We start from the raw sequence: 22610 nt of genomic DNA on the forward strand, positions 1-22610 counted from the left end.
CCTGGACTTCAGCCCTCTGGCTACCCTGATTTCTCTCAGGTTTTCTTTAAAGAAAGCCTGAGGTTTTTTTTTTTTTTTTTTTTTTTGGTCTAATCTTTAGTGTTCATATATGATGCCTTCTTATCAATGACCAGCTGTCATTATGAAATGAAATCTTGTTTGGCTACTTTTGCTTATCGGCAACATGACATCAAATTGCTTACCCTCATGATTTTTTTTGCCAATGTTTTGTAATACTTCTTAAGGGGGAATATTCTCTTGGGCAACACGATGCAGAGAACTGAGTAGACTTTGCTGCTTCCCTTTTTTCCCCAAACATCTATGACTGTATAAGCTTAGTAGTTTTAGCGAGTATGTCAGCCCTTACAAGTCAATAAATATGTGCTCACCTTCAGAGCAGTTCCTGGCAAAAGTATGCTTATTCTAGTAATGGTGCTGTTGCTTAGAAAATCTTGAGATATTTTTTTGACAACACCTTATGAAATTTTGGCCCATTTATTTAAATATTCTCAATGGTAGACAATTTTCATCCATTGAAAGTAGATCTTGGTTTTGGAAAAAATCTCTGAAGTTTAGAGGGTTTAATAGCACTTGGGGTCCAAACAAAACAGCTGTGAGTCTAAAATAGTAATAAATCTTGCATTTGTAGAGTGTTCTATCTTTTCCATAAACTGTGTGGTCTTTTTTTCAACAAAACTAGGGATTACGGAAAGGTTGTTTCCTGTGTTATAAATCTATGAGGTGGCAGTACAGACACTTGAGATCCAGTGTTCTATGTACTTTACACTAACACTACCATGTAATGAGACTAATTTTCTTGATAATGGAAAACAACTTCAAAAATATTTTAAGCAGGGACATTGCAGGACTAAATTTATATCCTTCTGAGGTGAATACTTTAAACAAACCTACATTATCCATTCTAGATATATTTTTCAAACTAGTTTACTGAGAGATTTTGTTTCTTCTTGATGCTAGATAATAGTATCACTAGAACTTTTCATTAGTTATGATTTCTGCCTATGTTAGTCGATGGTAGGAATTTTCACATAAGGTTTGTGGCAGCAGACCCAAAAGAGCAGTGAAAGGAGCTAGGGAGAACCCCATTTTTCTTAATTTTTATCCCATGACATTAAATAAAAATACTCTCTTAGACTTTTAAAATGTATCTTCATAGCAAAGTTTTTATGCTAAAATAGTTTTTAATTGAAATTTCATTTGATTTTCAGCGTGGCTTTGTGACAGGTGGTGCAGATAAATCTGTCAAATTCTGGGATTTTGAGTTAGTGAAAGATGAAAATAGTACCCAAAAGAGGTGAGTAGACATTTTTTGTGTCCATTTTTTGGAGTGAAAATGGGGAGCTATTGAATGGCCTTTCAACATATTATATCATTTGTTGTGCTCTAAAGAGTTAGGATTTGTCTGAATTTGTATACTCATTTATCTTTTTCTTGATGTTTTTTGTGGTGCTAGACTTTCTGTGAAGCAAACCCGAACTTTGCAACTAGATGAAGATGTTCTGTGTGTCAGTTACTCTCCCAATCAAAAGCTATTGGCTGTGTCTTTGCTGGACTGTACTGTGAAAATTTTCTATGTTGATACTTTAAAGGTATAGTGGTTATGCCTGGGGATATTTTCCCTTTCTGACTGACCTTAAGAATTTGGGTTGAGGCTATAAAGAAGTGGCCTTGACTGTGCCCAGCGATAGTACATTTCTAAAAATGTGTGTGTGAATCAAAGCAATGTAAGTATACTAGGGAAGCTAGCATTTTAAAATAATTCTATGGTTCATGAATTTTGTTTAAAGCAAGTTATATTTCATATGTTCAAAAAATCTTGTGGACAGAAAATTCTGTCATACTAAGTAGTTACAAGAGCATTGCTAGGTGTCCTGGGCAGTGATTTCACACTTGGCTATATATTAGGAGCATCTAGGTTGCTTTTAAAAATATAGATTACTGAGCCCTATACCCGGAGAGTTGATAAGACCAGGTTGGGCCTGGGAATTTTTTTGTGAAACAAATGCGCTGGAATGTTTTCAGTGAAGAGATCCAGAGATCTGACAGGCAGTAAGCTTCTGGGGGCCTCCTTGCCTCCACTATACTGCAGTATTCTTGGCAAGCACAGGAAGGGTCTGTGTAGTGGACACAGGTACTCCTGCCAAACTGTCTTTTGTGGGTTGTCTTTGAAAATACAGATATAAAGCAATTTAAAAATGTGTTTAAAGTTATATTTTAGACCTACATGTAATAAATTATACCCATATTTTATAGACAGACATTAATTTTTTTTTTAATGTTTAGTTTTTTCTGTCACTGTATGGACACAAACTGCCTGTTATATGCATGGACATCTCTTATGTAAGTAGTTTAAATAGTGTCTCAGTAATATGTTGTCTTTTCTACAGCAGATACTTTCTTAATTCTGGCTTGATGTCTTCATTTTAGATTATTTGTTTTTATTATCATTCTGTTATATATCTTTCTCCAAAAACAGTCTCAAATTAATATGTATTGTATCTTATATATATTACTTTAATGTTTTCAGAATAATTTTGCAAATATTATCTCAATCAATCCTTATAAATATTATCTCTATCCCTCTTGTAGCTCTCCCAAATAGTACTTTATTGTTTAAAATACTATAATTGGTAGAGTACACTAAAATATGAAAGACTTTAAAAAGGCTTTCCTTTTTGTTCTGAAAGATAATGCTGCTGAGGAGCTCAGATTTATATTTGGATGGTTACGGTATTTTACACTATGTAGACTTTTGGTCTCTTGACCAAAATCATTTATTTCCCAATATCTAGTTTTGATTAGGAGTGGCAATGTATTCTGCAGAGCGAGACTCCGTCTCAAAAAAAAAAAAAAAAAAGTCTATTCTGTGTGAAAGGAGTTGACCTCATAGCTGTCTGTGATCAGTGCACTAACAAAGTTAAGTTACAATGTTAAATGTATTTTTTTTTTTTTTTTATGTTGACAATCATTTGGACCAGGCATTGAAATAGGAGAGATAAGAGAAACAGTGATAGGGAATGTGGGCTACATAAACATTCTAGTAGAGTCTTTCTCAGCTTCTCTTCTGCTTCTCTCTCCCACTTTCTTTCCAAATCCCATGCCAGAGATTAGAAAATCTTTTTCCTATCTAACAGAGTAAATAGATAACCCTACATCAAGGCACAGCACTGCCCTGTGACAGTACGAAAGTATTTAAGCCACAGAGTTCATGCTTTTACTTAACAAGCTTTTTAAGTTCCTCTGTAGGTAAGAGCAAAGAATTCAGTGTTTTTAGTAGAGATGAAATCAGTTTTTTGGCTTTGTTTTAATGTGTTTGAAAGAAATGGGTTAAATAGTCTCGTTAGCTTTTTATTCATATACAGAATTCAAAAATCAAGGTAATGTTTTACTTTTATTTCTCATAGGATGGAGCACTCATAGCAACTGGCTCCGCTGATAGGAATGTGAAAATCTGGGGTTTGGACTTTGGGGACTGCCACAAGTCTCTCTTTGCACATGATGACAGGTATGTATAGTCTTTTCAAATGCCTCCCTTTGAGTCACCTGTATCACTTTCCTTGAGCATCTGTGTCTATTTTTCAGTGTTCTCAGGCAGTGATATAAGTTCTAAAATACAGTCAGACATCCTAGAACTAGCTAGTCAAAAGCTATTTATGTGTGTCAAACTCTTTTTACTAACCTGGAATTTGATGACATTTTAATATTTCCGTCACTTTTCAGTGTGATGTACCTACAGTTTGTACCCAAGTCTCACCTCTTCTTCACTGCCGGAAAAGATCATAAGATTAAACAGTGGGATGCAGACAAATTTGAACACATACAGACTCTGGAGGTAACCACATGCCTTCTTTGCTTGCTTGGTACTTAAGAAATACTTTTAAGAATATGTACATTACCCACTAAGTAGTGGTCTATGAATGAGGTATTCTTTATTTTTTTTTTTCTCCTCCAGGGGCATCACCAGGAAATATGGTGTTTGGCTGTAAGCCCCAGTGGAGACTATGTTGTATCATCGTCCCATGACAAATCTCTGAGACTTTGGGAGAGAACAAGGGAGCCTCTTATTCTTGAGGAAGAAAGGGAGATGGTAAGAACTTTAGGCTTGGTTACAAATATGCCAGTAGGTATCTGACAGGCTTTCCTAGTTGAAGTTTTCTGTCTAGTGCAGTTACACCTGATTTATTGCAAGTCCAAGAACCTTCAGGAGATCTGATCAAGACCATTGTCACCCATTTCAGAAGCTAGGCAGAGATAAAGATGCCATTAGGGGATTATGTTGTCAAAGAAGCAGCTTCTCACTTCCTCGTTTCTCTTCATATAGAGACCATGTTTTTTTCTCTCAAATTAATGTATATCTATCTCATGGTAGGAAAGAGAAGCAGAATATGAGGAGAGTGTGGCCAAAGAAGACCAACCAGCAGTAAGTAAATTTTGGGGACCTTGAGATTATGCCCTATATATAGTTATCTTATTGAAATTGACTGTAATGTCCAGAATTTCTAATAGAATTAAAATTGAGGCTAGAAGTTGAAGGTATCACCAGCTGATAAAGAATCTTTGTAATTCTTTCTCTTCAACTGTATATCCTAATTTTGTGGTTCAAGTGATTGACCAAATTTGCTATTGAATAATTATTCTGGCAATTGAGGCTTTAGGGAATTATTTTATTCACTGTAGAGCAAAAATAAAAATTAGAAAATTTGGATATTCTCTTTTTAAACATTTGCAAGATATTCTTACAATAATACATATGCTAAGTTCTGTTACTGATAGCTGATAACACTGTTACTATTTTCATAAAATAATAATAGCTGTTCTTATATAGATGTAAGATTAATTTATCAGCTCTTTAACTCCGGTCAACAGTGTTGTTCAAGGATTTCTTTGTTTCTGGCAGGTTCCAGGAGAGACTCAAGGCGACAGTTACTTTACTGGAAAGAAAACTATTGAAACAGTGAAAGCAGTAAGTTGATATAGAATGTGGTGTCTCGATTTCTAATAAGATCCCAACTTTTTAGTAAAAGTTTTATTCAGAAAGCCATTTTTTTGGCAAAAAGTTGATGAGATTTAAAGATGGGGATTATAACCTGTTTTCTTCTCTTGTAACCAAAGATGGGAATAGTCCTGAATCTCTTTGATCAATATGTGCTCCTTTCAGGTGTTCTTGGGACCTGCCCTATTCAGGGTGTCTAGATATCATTCCCACCTGAGTCCATGACACTTAGTCTCCTCCCTGTACATTGAAAAATAAGAAAACCAAAAATGTCTTTAAATGCTTTTTGGCACTCTATTGGCATGTCTTTATTAAATAGATTGAAGCTATTTCATTTGGCAAATTTCTAGTCAGTTCTTCCAGTTTCAGTGTCCTGGGATGATGGAGTGTGTTGTGATGATTTCTTTCCTTTCTTGTCTTCTGTAGGCTGAGAGGATTATGGAGGCTATTGAGTTGTACCGAGAAGAAACTGCAAAAATGAAGGAACACAAAGCCATTTGTAAAGCTGCGGGGAAAGAGGTAATAAGAGAGTACAGTAAGTTACAGTATCAATAAAGGGAATTCCCAAGGAGAAAAACCATTGTTTTGGGATTTATTAAGATCAGGATATGCAAGAAATGGAGTAGAATCTTTCCAACTCACTATATTAGAAGAAATTGAGGAACTGTGGGAAGAAGGGAACTTGTCTTAATGAAAGTGAAGGAAAGGAAATTACAGATTCAGGTGATTATTGTCTTGAGTAGAAACTCACGTTCCTACTTTGGTTTGGGAGGCAGGGTAACCATTTCAGATTTCTAGATAAAATACATTGTCCAAGCTCATTCATGAGTACTATAGAAACTAATAGGCTTGATAATTCTTTTACACTCTGTCAGTTTTTTAGGGTCTCTTTTTTCCCTTTTCAAAATTATAAAATACAGTTACCACTCTATTAACAAGTGCTACCTAAGTCTCAGTTTTTTTAATGACTTGATTTAATAATTTCTTCATAGGTTCCACTTCCCAGCAACCCCATCCTAATGGCTTATGGCAGTATCTCAGTGAGTAAAATGTCCAACGGTTTCCCCTTGGTTATTAAAAGGTTACTTACAAGGACAAGAAAGGAAGTAGAGGCATTATGATTTTGGGATGGATTGTTGGGAATACTTTGTCTTTAAAAGTCTCTTTTGAATCTTGGCATTCTCTAGGATATTTTGTATTTCAAAAGGACCACTTTAGTGTAACTTCCCAAGCCAGCCTTTTTGGTTGGACTGGACTGGCATTCTTCTGTTTTCTAGTGCCTGTTTATGTTCAGTGTCCAAAGCCCTCTGAAGATTCTGTTAATCTAAATTAACTTTTGAATCAGCCTTCAGAGGGAAAGTTGACAGAAATCAGTCTGATGAGATAAAGAAGAGAGAGGGGAAGAGTGATGGGAGAATGTATGTTTATCTAGTAATCTTTAATTAGTATTTTATTGCATGTCTCATCACAGTAATTTTGTGAGTCAGGGTATCTTCACCTTATAGATAAGGAATCTGGCTTGACTTGTAGCATAGTTGGTAAGGGGCAGAGTTCGATTGTGAACCCAGATCTGGCTGACTCTAAACTCATGCAGATCTTGCCATTTTAGAATACTTTTTCTGAAGTAAGAAGGAGGGGTTCCTGTTTTATAGGAGATAGAAATTAGAGAACTTTAGTAGAAACCAACCAAGAGTATCACTAATGGTATTAATCCTTCCTTTATAGCCTTCAGCTTATGTATTAGAGATTTTTAAAGGGATCAAGTCAAGGTGAGTGAGTCCTTGCGCACAATTTTTGTAATCTGTCAGCAAACATTTATGAAGTGCTTATCTGAATGGGAAATAAATAGGAATTATAATTGATGGTTATCTTTCTTATAGGTTTAACTATATCAAAGTTTTGATGGAAAATAATTTATAATGTTCTTTTTGAAATGCTAGAACTAGGAAGTTCCTTCTAAAGTATGAAGAGAGGTGCTTTTAAGGACAAATAAAGGGGAGTGATTTATGTTGTAGGCAATGAAATAATATATAATTCAATTAGAAGCACCAACTGTTAATTTTTTTTATATTTTGGCTTCTTTTCTATGTACATACACAATTGGAATATTATATGAAGTTTTATATGTGTTCTTTTTCACATATTTCCTGAACATTTGTTTGTTGTTCATATTCTTCAAAAAAAAATCATTGGATTCAGAATTATTCCATTGTATGAATAATTACTGGATATTGCATTTCTTTCTCCTTTTTGGCTATTTTCAGTGGCTTCACTGAATATGTTTACACATATATCTTTGTCATCATTATTGATTATTTTTCTTAATAGTCTTAGCAGCCTAATAACTGACCAGTAGGCATGAGCTTTTAAAGTTTTATATTGCCAAATTACTTTCCAGGGTGATTATACTGATTTTTAGCAGGCTTTAAAAAATTTGTTGCCAGTGTGAGAGCCAAAAGGTAATATTTTATTATTTTCATTTCTTTTGACTATTAATGAAGTTAAAATTTCAGCATATTTGTTGACCATTTGTATTTTTTCTTGTGAATTTTTAGTTACCTGTTTTTGCTCTTAAGTATTATTTTACTGGTTTTTAAAGAATTCTTGCTGGGCACAGTGGCTCATGTCTGCAATCCCAACATTTTGGGACACTTAAGACCAGAAGTTTGAGAACAGCCTGGGCACCATACTGTATTTTCTTTGTCATACATTTTTGCAATAATTGTTATATTATTTTGATTTTCCTTTTTATTTTATTTGTGAGTTTGAACTACTGAAGGCTATCATTTTCATAATGAACCACAATATCTACATATATATTCCTTACAAGAAACAACACCTGTCTTAGGATAAAGATGAAACTTCACTACAGGAAGGTAAAAGAAAATTGATTAATGTAGAGGTTACAATACATTTCAAGATGGGAAGATTCTGTGTTTTAAAGATTTAACTTTTCCTAATTAATAGGTTTGTAATCCCATTTGATATCCTCTTAAGATTTTAAATTGAAACTGATGAAATAATAATACTTGAGCTAGTTCTAGAGGGAATTATTTTCCCAGATTAAAAGGCTACAAAATTAGCAAAATTAAAATAGTGTAGCATTGGTGTCAGGATCAATCATCATGTCAGGATCAGTCATCATAATAGACTCTAATGGACTCTATATGGTAAAAGAATATCATATGAAGATGGAATATTCAACAAAAGGCTTTGGAGATATTGTTTATCTGGAGGGAAAAAAAGTTAGATTTTCCCATCATGCCATTGACCAAAATGCATTCCAAATAGATTAAGATATTAAATACAAAAAACAAAGAGAGTCATCTAGCTTACAGATGAATATTTAACTCTAGGCAAAATGTATTCAAGTATAAAATCAGTAGAAAAAATAATAAAGGGAAAGATTTAAAAATTGACCATGTTAACAATGTTAACAAATGTGGCATTTTTATATTTATTTTTTCTTTTTCAGTGAGCTGGAAGAATCTCTACTTGTGCTGCCTTTCTCTTATGTCCCAGACATTCTTAAACTCTTTAACGAATTCATTCAGCTGGGTTCTGATGTTGAACTTATATGCCGGTGCCTCTTCTTCCTCCTCAGGTAACATTCTTCTCCAAAGAATACCGTGTCTGTTCAGCAGGACTGCTTCAGTAGTACCTTAACTGAAGCTGTCAGCACTTTGGGATTAAGAAATAGTATGCCGAACTCCGTGGCTCACACCCATAATCCCAGCACTTTGGGAGGCTGAGGTGGGTGGATTGCTTGAGCCCAGAAGTTTGCTACCAGCCCAAGCAATCAGTCTTGCCTTTAAAACAAGGATCATGATGACCCACCTCTTTAAGAAGTCATGGTAATACATTGCTCAGGAATGCTTACTCAGTCATAGGCCTCCACGTTACAATCTAAGATAGCTCTGGTTCTAGTCAGTTTGCCAAAAGCCAATTATGATTGGCCAATTTGCCTCATTTGTTGTTTCTTTTAAGCCAAGCTTGTCCAGCCTGTGGCCCAGTATGGCTTTGAATGTGGCCCAACACAAATTTGTAAACTTTATTAAAACATTATGTTTTTTTTGTGATTTCTTTGTTGTTGTTGTTGTTCATCAGCTATCATTAGTGTATTTTATGTGTGGCCCAGGGGAGCCAAAAGGGTGGACATTCCTGTTTTAAAGTGTTTAGTGTAAGCTAACAGGTTTTGCTTTGTCCTTCTACCAACATTTTAAGGAAGTCAGTTTATTTCTCTTGGTCTCTACAGGTGCAAATGGAAATGTAGGGGCATATATAGAGGTAAACTAAGGAACATAAAGCAAATATGTTCATAAGGCTATATTCTTAAATATGGAGAATTCTGTTAATAGGTAGTTGAGAAGAATATATGTACAAAGGCTTGATATTCTTCTCATCTCTCACCCTCATTCTCAAGCGGTTACAGCAGAGAACAGGGATGGAGACAAATTGAACATTCCTTCAAATACTGTTATGAAGACAAAAACTGGTTAGCCAATGCCAAATAGTTAAACAGGTATATTTAGTGAACTGACCAAATGGGAATTTGGTGAATTGGCCTGTTTTTATGATTTTTAACCCTCCATTTCTTATACTCTATCCAGGATAGTAGCAAGAGAAGAATAATAATATGTTCTGTTGCCATATTCATAATTTGGGGCAACTTGTAAAGACATAAGTTCATATTTAACCATATTACTAATAATTTCTTTTACTGCTATGGCATATGTGCTATTGAATTAGGGTTGCTTGTTCTACGAGTAACACTGTGAATACTTATAGCGTATCAGAGGGTTATGGATGGGTACTACCTGACAGGTATGGCGGGGTCATCAAGGATATCTTGGTACCCTAGGGTCAGAGTTTGAATCTCATGAATGTCTCTTTTTTGCTGTGGCTTTATTAGAAGTGTTAATGCATCTTTGTTGAGTTAGCATTTCTTAGAAGACTCGTTGTGTCTTTGAGTTTTCCATAAAGTACCACTGTCAAAATCTGTAGCCACTGGCAGGTTGCTGGGCTGGAAAAAGAGTCTTTGCAAATGAGTTGAATGTGTCATAAGGTTTAGGACAGTATTTTTTAAGTTGTCATCAAATTGAATTGAATGGTAGAGAAAGAAACTTCTTTGGCTTTTATTTATTTATTTTTTTGCTTGAAACATTTCTATAATGTATATTTTGTTTTTGCTTTGATATTGTATCTGTTTACTGTTTCTAGAAGGGTTAGGTAGGGCTAGAACCTCTCTGCAACATGGCTGTGTTTTGTTTTTCTATCAGGATTCACTTTGGACAGATCACTAGCAATCAAATGCTTGTGCCAGTGATAGAAAAATTAAGGGAAACAACTATTTCAAAAGTCAGCCAAGTCCGGGTAAGTGTCTTTGTATAGAGATAACATAATGAGGCAAATTCCTAGTGTGATTTAGAAGTAGTATAGTATGCTGTGCTTTGTCTTTAGCAATACCCACCACCGATAAATCCATATTTGAGATAGTTTTTGTTGGAATTAGTAGCAATAGAAGAAAACAGAAAAAACAAGAGAAGTTCTTAATGAGGGAAAGATAAGTAACAACACCTGAAGCTTTGGTTCCCCTAACTCTCATACGCTGCTATAATGAACTGAAGTGGGAGAAAATTTTTTAATATTTCTTGTATTGCACTCCAGGATGTTATCGGCTTCAATATGGCTGGTCTTGATTATCTCAAGAGGGAATGCGAGGCAAAAAGTGAAGTTATGTTTTTTGCTGATGCTACTAGCCACTTGGAAGAGAAGAAGAGGAAGAGGAAAAAGAGGGAGAAGTTGATTCTAACATTGACTTAGAACTGAAATGTGGTATCTTTTTTTTTTTTTAACTTTTTCCTTAAAAGGACTCCTAAACTAAGCACAGAAGAGTTGGCGTCATCTTAAAAATACCAAATAACAGAAGATCACATTGCAGATGATATCAGGATGTGGTTTCCAGCTTTGCCTGGGGGAATTCCAACATGAGATTATGGGCTGGCTCCATTTCTTGGACTTAAAATTCATGATTAGTTTAAAAATCTTTCTGTGCTCTCAAAGCTTGAGCCTTGCAGCTCAAACTTGTTGTTCCCTTTATATTCTAGCAGGGAATAAATAATTGTTTTAATTAGGTATTTGTTTCATTGGAGTTGAAATTAACATTTCAAAAGTTTTTCGTATTTTTTTATGGCAGATGATTTATCATTTATTTATATTAGGTTTTACTGCCTATTGAGACAACCAGGTGCATAATTGATTGCCCTCTGGCCATAAAAATGCAGTATCGTGGACCCTCCGAGCTAAAAAGGACTGTAAAAATTACCCAGTACAGCCTCCTCAGACTTAACCTTCTGCAAGTTATGTCTGTGTATAAGAAGATTCTAATTGCTAACTGTTTATACTTTTCTGAATAAAATAGTTGTTTCTAATTAAAGAGTAGCCAAGCTAAGATCTAGCGGTCCGGCCGCAGGGGTTATTCAGGGATGCACCGAGAAGTAGTGAGAAGAATGGTGAAAGAAAGACACAGAAAAGCGGGATTAGGAGGGACGGTTCCCTGATAGGGAAGCGCCGACAAGCTCTGGTTTATTCAGTGCTTTTATACATGCCAGGGGTTAACAGTCCAGACAATAACTATTTTTGTCTTCGTTTGATGCGGCCTCCGCAGTTTGCCCTGTGCTAACCATTAACTATGAGAAGCCATTCACAGCGCTTCACTGATCTGGTAAGAACAGGAAGCTACCCATAACAGGATCTTCAGTGGTGGTCTTTGCCATCCCACCTACTTCCCTGTCTGCAGGCTTTGCCAATGCATGGGAATGTGAATTTGGCTCTCCACACTAAGATGCCTGGCTGGGCTTCTGAGGAATTAATACACTCGTGTGTGTGTGTGTGTGTGTGTGTGTGTGTGTGTACGTGTGTACGTACATATACAGTTGACACTTGAACAATGCAGGTGGTAGGGGCGCTGACCGCCCCCCACTCCCTGCCCCGCACAGTCAAAAATCTGCATATAACTTTTGATTCCCCAAACTCTTAAGTACTAGTAGCCTGTTATTGACTGGGAGCCTGACTGATGTATTATATATATTGTATACTGTATTCTTAAAGTAAGCTAGAGAAAAGAAAATGTTACTTAGAAAATCATAAGGAAGAGAAAATATATTTACTGTGTTTATCAATACTGTAAGTGTATGTCATCTGTTTATAAAATGAATTGTCTGTCTGGAGTGGCAGGCAACCACAGCTGCAGACCTCAATCTGTGGTACTTATCAAGCATCAGCTTTTTCTTGTAATGTCATCACTTTTCTCTGCTTTTTGGGAGCACTGGGATATGCAGTTTACTGGGGTGATGAATTGTTCATGCACAGGTGATTAGTGTCACACAGCATTTTAAGTGCGTACCCACAACACTTGAACTCACTGCAATAGCAACAGGAGGTGGCTGTGAAATTATTTCAGTAACATAACTGTGTATTACACTTCATTTTATGCAGCTATGATTGAATACTGCACCTTTACATTATTTTACGTTTCTCTCAAAACTGTGAATTGCACCATGTATGATCTGTATTTGTGTGTGTTAATTTTGATAAAATAATAGATTTGCGTGTATTTTATGGCAGTAAATGATAAAATAGTCTAGTATCTACATATATTTTATGCATTCATGATATAACTACTTTTTTCCTAATTTTTTTCATCTAAAACTTTTCTCATTGTTTCAAATCTCCAAAAATTTTTCCAATATATTTATTGAAAATATCTGGGCTGGGTGCAGTGGCTCACGCCTGTAATCCCACCACTGTGGGAGGCTGAGGCGGGCGGATCACGAGGTCAGGAGTTCCATACCAGCCTGGCCAACATGGTGAAACCTCATCTCCATTAAAAATACAAAAAACTAGCCGGGCGTGGTGGCAGGTGCTTGTAATCCCAGCTACTCAGGAGGCTGAGGCAGGAGAATTGCTTGAACCTGGCAGGCGGAGATTGCAGTTAGCCAAGACCGTGCCACCAGCACTCCAGCCTGGGAAACACAGTGAGACTCCATCTCCAAAATAATAATAGTAAAAAAAAAATCTGTATAAAAGTGGAGCCACGTGGTTCAAACCCATGTTGTTCAACGGATTGTCTACTGTATGTCTTCATGGTAAGGATTTGGGGAATGTTCTAGGAAAAGATATTGACAGATACCTCTGGGTCTGGGCTTTTCTTTTGGGGAAGTTTATAAATGACTAAATCATACTCCTTGTTATAGGCCTATTTAGATGTTCTGTATCTTCTTGAGTCAGTTTTGCTTTTTATCTTTTTTGTTGTTGTTAATCCCAAAGACTTAAAACTATAGTTTCTGTCTATGAATTTGGTCATTTCAACCAAGTTACTGTGTTGTGGGGCCACCATTTTCTTCCCAGGCTCAGAGATGCAGTTCTTGTGGCTTGGCGATTTGTGTCCCAAACCATAAGTCTTAATGTTCTTGAGCATAACACAATCACTGAAGTGAAGTAAGGAATGCAGTGGTGTTATTTGTTGGGCAGAATAAATAAGTGAATTTTGGCATAGAGTTTTTGAAGGCATAACTATGAAAGGCAAGAGAATAGGCAGGCAGGATAATGCATTCTAGGTGCTTTCCAAGGGGTCAGTGTTGTTTAGGCAGCTATTCCTGCCACCAGGGCGAGGAGTTAATTCTTGAAAAATAATTTAATTTTTTATAAGGACAGAAGTTAAATCAATATCCTTCTTAGAGTTGCTCATCAGAACATAAATGTCACTTTCTAGTAACATTTTTGATGCTTTCCAAACCAAAACAAGTTCCAGGAGGGCATTCTAGATGTATATGTCATTAATAATTACTCTTATGTTAAAAGTTGCTGTTTTCCCATAGCTTTGCCACCATTTATAATTCAAAAGCCTGATAGTGCTAGGGAGTGTAAAGATGTTTCTGTCTGCTAAGTGTTATACTAATCGAAGAGAAAGGGAACTTTTATGATAAAGTGACGTGTACAGAACCTGGCCAAGTTAACAACTTTTGGTCAAAATACTTGAAACTCTTTAAAAGTTTAAGGTCAATAGGTGCATTATAAAGTAAATTTTAAGCCAGGCAAATTTCTAGTCATTAAGTCAGTATTCATTGCTTTAGCCATTGGCTGTATATAATCCTTAATATAAAAACCATTTAATGACTAATATCTCTTGCATATTGTGAAGTAAGTTACCTATAGAAATTCTGTAGTACCATAAAGAAAAGCCTTTTGAGATTGCAGTGAGCTGAGATTGCGCCACTGCACTCCAGTCTGGGCAACAGAGTGAGACTCCATTGAAAAAAAAAAAGGCTCTTGAATGATGTATTGGGAGTAAAACATTTAGGCTTATTTTAAAAAAATGTATATATCCATCCACTTAGAGAAAATATGCTTAACAGTTTTGAAATTCACTGGCTGGAAGCTAGGTACTTTGTATATTTGGTATTAAATTGTTTCTCAATGGCAAATGTCATAAATTATATCTCATTCTAAAGATATCTAGCAAATCTCCAGCAGAGATCTAGGACAGTGCCCAGGAAAACAATGGTATCTGTTGGTAGGTACAGGACTATATATAGGACACTATTCACTTAGCTATAAATGATGAGCCTGCTTAATGCAGCCTTTTCAGGCCAGATTAGTCTTCAGAAAGAGAGGGAGGTTGTGAGCAGAAGCTTAACGAAGAAACCACATGGGCTTACAGTTACCATCTGCAATCCACCCCCATTCCTCACAATTTAAGATCCTAAGTTTGTGATGGGGCTAAGGTTCTTAAAGGTAGTATCACCATATATTCACGTGCTTTCTCTTTATTTCTGAGGTTTTTGGGATCCAGGCAGCCCTGGTATGTTTTTAGAACACAGTACACATTGTGTAACAGTCACTGAGCCCAACCCTTACATAGGGCCTGGCACTGTTGCGCTTGTGTATCCCTTGCCCTTGAGTATGGGGTTGGACCTAGTGACTGGCTTCTAGTGAACAGAATACAGCAAATATAATGGGATGTCTCTACCAAGATTAGGTTATAAAGCACTGAATTCTACGTTGCATGAGGATTACATTTGTGATATATATAAAGGAGTAACTACAAATATTTTTTCTTTTTCTTTTTCTTTTTTTTTGAGACAGTCTCGCTCTGTCTCCCAGGCTGGAGTGCAGTGGCACGATCTTGGCTCACTGCAAGCTCCGCCTTTCGGGTTCACGCCATTCTCCTGCCTCAGCCTCCAGAGTAGCTGGGACTACAGGCACCCGCCACCACACTCGGCTAATTTTTTCTATTTTTTAGTAGAGATGGGGTTTCACCAAGTTAGCCAGGATAGTCTCGATCTCCTGACCTCGTGATCCACCCACCTCGGCCTCCCAAAGTGCTGGGATTACAGGCATGAGCCACCAGCCCCGGCCTAAACAAATATTTTCATTCATTCAGGCTAGGTGGCTTATGAGTTTCTGACTATAAGAAGAGGGGAAGAAACCTGGGGTCTAATACCTCAAATTTGAATGCTTGACAATCAAATTCCCATTTATTACTTACCATACCTAATGTGGAGAAACTTTACGAGACATGAAGACTCCAAGTGTGGAGGAATAAATTGTAGAAGTTCTCTGGACCATTGGATTTTCTTTTCCCTGGGGAAAGTCTTTTGGTCGCTTATCATAATTGCTGCTTGTTAAAACTGGTAAAATACTTGTTAAGGGCTATGCTTTTCATGACTAAATGATTTGCATATATAAACCCAAATAACATTTTAGAATCATAGAATTTCTTCTCTGGCAACATTAGTTCAATTTTAGGTACCCGTCTATCCAACGCAAATTCTGCGTGCTTATGCTTGGGGGTTAGAGGATGGATATGCCAATGTCTAGAATGTCTTCTGTTCTCCCTAGTGTACGTTTCTCTCCTAACTGTGTCTGGCTTTCTATAAGGAGCCATCAGCATGGTCAAGCCCCAAACCATATCTACATCAGATTTCATGCTTTTTTTTTTTTTTTTTTTTGGTGGAGAGAGGGACAGATCATTGTTGACATTGGAAGTAAGTAGATAAAAGATCTGATAAGATTTTTTGCCCTTTATCTGTGTCTGACAGGTTCTCTCTAATCTATAAGCAGGGAAATAGAAAATTTATTATAAATACAAATGATTTCATTGGTATGATCAGCAGCAGTGACTCAAGTATTTGCATCTAATAACCTGTGTGGAGAGGGTAAGGGCACTTGATTTAGTTCCCAGAGGAAAAAACTAGTTCTTTGGCTAGTTTCCTTCTATCACAATGGAAAAACCCTGTCATCATTACTCAAAAAAAGGAAAAGAAAAAGGGAGGGGAAGAAGGTGAGAGGAAGGGACAGAGACTTTCCCAGTGAGGACTTTCCTTTCCTATTTTATATTTTGCTCCATTGTACTTACTGCCATCATTGTTTATAGTTTACTTACTTTGTGTATTGTCCGTCCTCCCACTGGAATGCAAGCTACATAAAGGCAGGCATTTCGGCATCTTTGAAAGCATAAATGAACAAATGAACTAAACTTCATTTATTGACATCAGTGCTATCTGACACAAGTTCCTTGAACTTTCTCCTTCACCTTGGAATATCTGAATCATCAGCTATCTTCAGCTTCTCCCTTGCCAAGACTAACCCTTCAGCTCTGTTTTTTATTATTCTTTTGCCCTGTTTTGGATATTGCAGTTTCAATCACTTCTACTCATTCATATTTTTAATATATCTCTTCTGCTCCACTCTCTTCAACCTACAAACATGTAGGTCTACATTAAACTGAAAATCCTTCTTATATTCTGTTGCATCCTTGAGGTACCATATTCTCTTGCTCTTTCTTTTAATAAATTTTCTTGAAAGAATATCCATAACTAGTGTTTTTGCTTTCTTAATACAGTCATTCTTTACCTTTTGCAATTTAGTTTTTATCCCAACCAAATTTAACACTTTAAATCTGAATTTTCTTTGACATCTCAATAGCATCCGTCAATTGTGTCCATCTTTTCCTTGAAATTCTTCCTAAGGCTTCTGAAGTATTTCATCATTTTCTAATTGCTGCTTCTGTCTCCACTGGCTCCTCTTCCTCCTGCTCCCTAAACCGACTCCAGATTTCTGCTCCTTGCCCATACGTTCAGCCATCACCTCTGTGTAAACGATGCTTAAAATTATTATATCTCCAATTCTGACTTCTCAGTTGAGATCTAATATTACATATCCATGATTCATTACCTCAGCCCAAAACTTTGAAGTTGAACTCGATGTCCTCTTTCTTCTATCCGTCAATGGCTTCTACCTCAGATTTTGCAGTTTCCTTCCCCCACCATGTCTTTCATTCATGTCCCTCTTTATGTTGACTGTTCCCCCACTCCCAGTTCCTGTCCTCACACATGGCCCATTCAGGTAGACTTCTAATGGTTCTTTTACACATCCAATTGTTCCCCTTTGACATGTCCTGCACAATAACACTGGATTCATCTTAATAAAGATATGCTGATCATATCACCCACAGGGTCAGGAATCTGCAGTGGTTCACTGCTGCTTAAATAATAAAATCCAAGCCAAGGATTTAAGATCTTTCATAACTTGACTTCAACCTACTTTCCCACTATATTCCTAATACTCAAGCTCTTGGCAAGTTGAACTCCCTGCCAATCATCCCAAACACCTGGAGCTTTCCTGTTGCCGTGGTTTTGTTCATTCTTTGTACTTAAAGTTCCCATCAATCAAATTTTCACATTCTATAAGATCCAGCTCAAAAATCAAATAGAACTGTAACACAAGCAGCACACAATTCATGCCAGTGGAGAAAGTACAAAATAGAAATAAAATGTGAAGACTTTATTTCTGCTACTAGATTATATAATACCTTTTAAGACAGAGTCCAATTATCCATTTTTATATATGATAAACTATTTTATACAGTACCTTGGAGGTAATAGGTTCTTGATACCTATCTAATATCTGTGTGGCTGGAGACACTGATAAGGAGGAATGCATGCATAATTCAGTGAATACCCAAGCTTTATAATAAGAAGGTATCTCCTATCCTTCCATAAAATTATAATTTTTTGTGATAGAGACTTGCTGTTTTATTATTCTGTCTGATATCCCATAGATAGCCAATAACATTTACATTTATTCAACCTGAAGTTACTGCACATACACTATGTGTCAGGTACTTTTTTAGATTTGGCTAGGTGCTTTCAAAGATGAATGAAGATGCTCTTTGTCTTAATAAATTTAACTCTGATTTTGAAGATAGAATTAATAAAGTAGAGATGCATTTTGGCTTCCATGTTTTCCTCACTTGTGTAATTTCCGCACTATATATGATTACTCAAGTTGAACTTTAAAGGATATTTGCTTCCACAGGTAGGAACAGAACCTCATGCTCTGTCATAATCTCGATATTGTGAGAGATGTGTGCTGATCCCTTGGCCCCATCCTCTCCAGCAGCCATGGCAAATAACTCTATATTCAGTTCTGTCTGCAAACCAGCTGCCACCTATAAGACACAAGATAGCTTTAGGACCAGACCACTCTGAGTTCAAACCTTGCTTTTAATATGAATTTGAGCAAGTTACTTAAACTCTCTTACCTTTGGTTTCTTCATGTATAAATTTGGCACTAATAAATGGTAGTTATTATAAGAATTTAGCAGAACTACTTCATAATGAAGGTAGAATTCCATTAAGTAAAGGGGAGCCAGAGTAAACTGTTGAAGGGGCAAACCAGGTGCTATTTAAGAAAAAGCATAAGGAAGCTAAATGCCAGGTTATTGGAAGTGGAACTGAAGGCAAAATTTTGCAATACTCTTAATTGTGCTAGTTTTTGAATGTTGGTAGTGACTTTCAGTAGTGAAATCTGCAATAGCGGCTACTGCAGATAAAGGTAAATTTAATCTAATATAAATATAAATCAGGAGGCTGAGGCAGGAGAATTGCTTGAACCCAGGAGGCAGAGGTTGTAGTGAGCTGAGATCGCGCCACTGCACTCCAGTCTGGTGACAGAGCAAAACTCCGTCTAAAAAAAAAAAAAAATCATCTAACAGACTTGGTGACTACCATAACTTTCCTACCCTGTTCCTTGCAGGGGTGTCCAATATCTTGGCTTCCCTGGGCCACATCAGAAGAAGAAGTATTGTCTTGGGCCACACACAAAATATACAAACAATAATGACAGGTGATGAGCTTAAAAAAAAATCGCAAAACAATCTCATCATGTTTTAAGAAAGTTTAGGAATTTGTGTTGGGCTACATTCAAAGCCGTCCTGGGCCATGGGTTGGACAAACGTTGACTTTAGGGTATTCGTAATACAGGATGCATAAAATAATGAAGCCAGTAGAGGGAGACAAAATTAGTTTAAATGCCCAACTGCTTAGTTCTGAAAACCCATGGAAGAGGATTGTACCAACAAAGAAGAAACCTGATACAGAAGGAAGAAGGAACACAGCAAGGCATGGGCGTCTTGCCTTGTTCTTTGAAAAGAACAAGGAACACTAGCCAGCAAAGAGAGAGCTCTTTATGTTTCTAAGTTGCCTCTCCAGGAGGTGAGTTAAAAAGCAGATTTGGGAACAGTTATCTGAAAAAAAATAAATCTGAAACTACCACATGAAAAGCAATTAGATACAAATGGAATGTTTTCTTCAATATAGTTTTATAAATAGTAGAATTGAAAAATGTTTCACAGTTTTTTCAGCAATGTACTTGTGAGCATATGCATACTGGAGGATATCCAGCAGCAGACCCTTCTCCAAGTCCACCAGTTGGAGCAGGGCTGGGTAATGATGAAATTCAGCATGAAGAGAGCTGGAATACTGCCATCATACAGGTTTGCCCAGGCTTTGAGCAGATTCATTTAGTGTTAGCAACTAACCCAGCTGAACAGTGGTTAGATTTATGTATGGGGAAGTCTACAGATTATATTTTTTTTGCCAGAGCCAAAACCTACTATCAAAAACTCCAAAAAAAAAAAAAAATAAAAATAAAAACACCTTATAGTATAGAGTGAGCTTCAAAGACTACATGCTGGGTTTTTAGTACCTATAAAAGTTGATCCAACAGCCATTCTGGCTTTTGGCATAATCCCTACTTTAAATTAAAATGAGATTTGCTAACTTCCCAGAACAGTGGAAGAAGGGCTTGTTTTGATTTTTGTCTTTTGCTTTACGTCGTGAAGGTTCTGAAATCTTGACACAGTACAGTGATGAATTACTTCAGGAGAGTACTCGTGAATTAGTGGATATAATCCCAAAATGTTTCTGTTTGGAGTTTCAGCCTGTATAATACTGTTTTCTGTAGAGCATATTACAGCTAGAAGGGGGCTAAGAAATAATCTGGTCTGAACTTTACAGATGAGGAAAACAAGGCTCAGAGCATTAACCGAACTGCTTGATGGCATAGTCGTGACAAGAAGCCGACTGACTTTGTGCTATACCAAACCAACCCTTCTGTGTGAACCTATAACTGGGGCTGCTTTAAGAGCTTCAGACTCAGGGAGCATTGGGTGCTTGTTAACAGGACTGGATACTTTTGTACACTGTTCTATGCACTCTTTGCATCTGTGATGAATGGGTCATGCATCTGCCAGACTAACTCACTTCATTCTGTCATTCAATCACACCTCTCTTGAGTACCCACTATGTGCCTGGCTCTGTAAGCTTCTTATGTGTCTTATTCATTTTTAACATCCTCTGTGCCCTGGTCACTTTAAATGGCATATGGAAGGAACTCAAAATTTGCTGAGTGAAGTATGAAGTAAAAGGGGTGTTAAAGCAGCCAGATGCTGCACTGATAAAGACTTACAAATGTGACTTTATTTAAGATGAACTTACGTTTACATCATCCTATATCTCTGAAATTATAATTTAAAGTGAGAATATGCATATTTTTTACTAAACGTGCCATTTTGGAGGATGTATCAGATAAAGTCAGAACAGGTTGACATTTTGTATTTTGTATTTTCAGAGATCTTTGGAGAAATGAGGCAATTGATGAGTTTAATAAATACAATTTCTTGGTTGGGCACAGCGGCTCATGCATGTAATCCCAGCACTTTGAGAGGCCAAGGCGGGTGGATAACGAGGTCAACAGTTCGAGACCAGCCAACTAGCATGGTGAACCCCTGTCTCTACTAAAAATACAAAAATTAGCCGGGCGTGGTGGCATGCGCCTGTAATCCCAGCTACTCAGGAGGCTGAGGCAGGAGAAGTGTTTGCACCCAGGAGGCAGAAGTTGCAGTGAGCTAAGATCATGCCATTGCACTCTAGCCTGGGTGACAGAGTGAGACTCTGTCTCAAAATAAATAAATAAATAAATAAATAAATAAATAAATAAATAAATAAATATAAATACGATTTCTTAGTATGGCATTAAATAATATTCTCTGACAAATACCAAGAGAGCAAACCAGATTGATGTAAAATACAAAGAATGGAATAATTATTTTTTACTTTGCATAAGGATTTACTTTTTGAAAAGGTAGTTTTTATACAATGGTATATAACTGTAATATTGGGACAAGTGAGATGAGCTTCAGAATTGTTTCCATAGCTGGCAGTTTAACTCTGTTTATGCATAGGATTGGTCTCATGGTTACTACATGGAATGAATGCCATCAAGCCACATACTGTATCACTACCAGAAATCTTTTGCTTATGATATTAAAAACATTAGACTTATACATAGTTTAAACAGAATGGGCAGAATGGTTTCAAAGCCCACTTCACTGGAAACCTATACATAGTCACTTGCATGCATGCAAGCACACACAACAGATGACATATAGGACTTACAGGTCCAGGTTTGTAAGTCACTTTCAGTCCTGTGCTGGGTGGGGGCTGCTTTACTTTAAACCTACAAGGCAGAAAGATGAAAATAAATTTATGCCATAATGAAACACATGACCAATGAATAAGCTGGGATGTTATAAAATAAGGAAGGTGTTAATATTTGCTACACAGGAGCCGGGGGTCCATACCATTAGAAAAACAACTTTAATATTCAATTGGGAGAAGAATCTGGGGCCCATTTCACAACTGCCTTTCCAACAGTTTTCATCAGCGTAAAACGGGCTCCAACCTGAGTTTCAACCCTTCGTTACTGGTTGCTGACGAGCAGCCCAGGCTTGGGCAGTGGGACCGTTTGGCTGGTGTGTGCATTTCAGCGTAGCTGCCAGCATGAACGCAAATGCTGGCAGCCAGGTCATTAAGCTGAAGAATAAAGGCTCTTTTGGAAGGCAGTGGAGCATGGGAGCCAGCCTTGCTCTCTCTTGGTATGGGGTTTGCATGTTTGAGGAGAAGAGAAACAGAAAGGCTCAGAAAATGTCGAAGAACTTGAAAAGCTCCAAGCTCACAGATGGTGCTTATTGATCTCTCTCCCTTCCTGTGGTTTGTGGGTTCTGCTTGAAGGTTAAAGACCTGGAGTAAATTAAAATGCCAAGGAAAGCCTACCTCCACTCTGACCCCAACACTGCTTCTTCCTGCATCAACCTTGCTGTCTGCTCTATCGTGGCTGAATTAACAAGCTGAGGAGTGAAATCTCCAAAACTAAAATTTTATACTGGAGTGACAGGCCCCGCACGAATGAG

At 37.0% G+C, this 22610-nt stretch overlaps 2 protein-coding genes across 12 annotated transcripts in view; one reads left to right on the forward strand and one right to left on the reverse strand.

Annotated features, from left to right (window-relative positions):
* WDR3 (WD repeat domain 3) overlaps positions 1-12197 on the forward strand; it is a 31352-nt gene extending 19155 nt beyond the window's left edge. For all 6 annotated transcript variants that reach the window (XM_063624702.1, XM_063624703.1, XM_063624704.1 and 3 more), the window contains exons 14-27: positions 1230-1315; positions 1475-1610; positions 2305-2361; positions 3426-3526; positions 3742-3853; positions 3974-4108; positions 4391-4441; positions 4919-4984; positions 5441-5533; positions 6007-6054; positions 6740-6783; positions 8490-8618; positions 10294-10387; positions 10682-12197. In XM_063624702.1, coding sequence (XP_063480772.1) covers positions 1230-1315; positions 1475-1610; positions 2305-2361; positions 3426-3526; positions 3742-3853; positions 3974-4108; positions 4391-4441; positions 4919-4984; positions 5441-5533; positions 6007-6054; positions 6740-6783; positions 8490-8618; positions 10294-10387; positions 10682-10837 — 1308 coding nt within the window. In that variant the 3' untranslated portion in view covers positions 10838-12197. The remainder of the gene's footprint in view (positions 1-1229; positions 1316-1474; positions 1611-2304; positions 2362-3425; positions 3527-3741; positions 3854-3973; positions 4109-4390; positions 4442-4918; positions 4985-5440; positions 5534-6006; positions 6055-6739; positions 6784-8489; positions 8619-10293; positions 10388-10681) is intronic.
* The window catches only part of SPAG17 (sperm associated antigen 17), a 238646-nt gene continuing 221320 nt past the window's right edge, over positions 5285-22610 (reverse strand). For 3 of the 6 annotated variants that reach the window (XM_063624696.1, XM_063624701.1, XM_063624700.1), the window contains exons 46-49: positions 21817-21877; positions 18383-18527; positions 15569-15708; positions 5285-5483 (exon numbers count right to left, since the gene is read on the reverse strand). In XM_063624696.1, the coding sequence (XP_063480766.1) occupies positions 15569-15708; positions 18383-18527; positions 21817-21877 (346 nt within the window). In that variant the 3' untranslated portion in view covers positions 5285-5483. Of the gene's footprint in view, positions 5520-15563; positions 15709-18382; positions 18528-21816; positions 21878-22610 lie in introns of all 6 variants that reach the window. The other 3 variants (XM_063624697.1, XM_063624699.1, XM_063624698.1) reach the window with 3 other exon arrangements.

Source organism: Symphalangus syndactylus, chromosome 12 (genome assembly GCF_028878055.3).
Source record: "Symphalangus syndactylus isolate Jambi chromosome 12, NHGRI_mSymSyn1-v2.1_pri, whole genome shotgun sequence".
NCBI lineage: Eukaryota > Metazoa > Chordata > Mammalia > Primates > Hylobatidae > Symphalangus > Symphalangus syndactylus.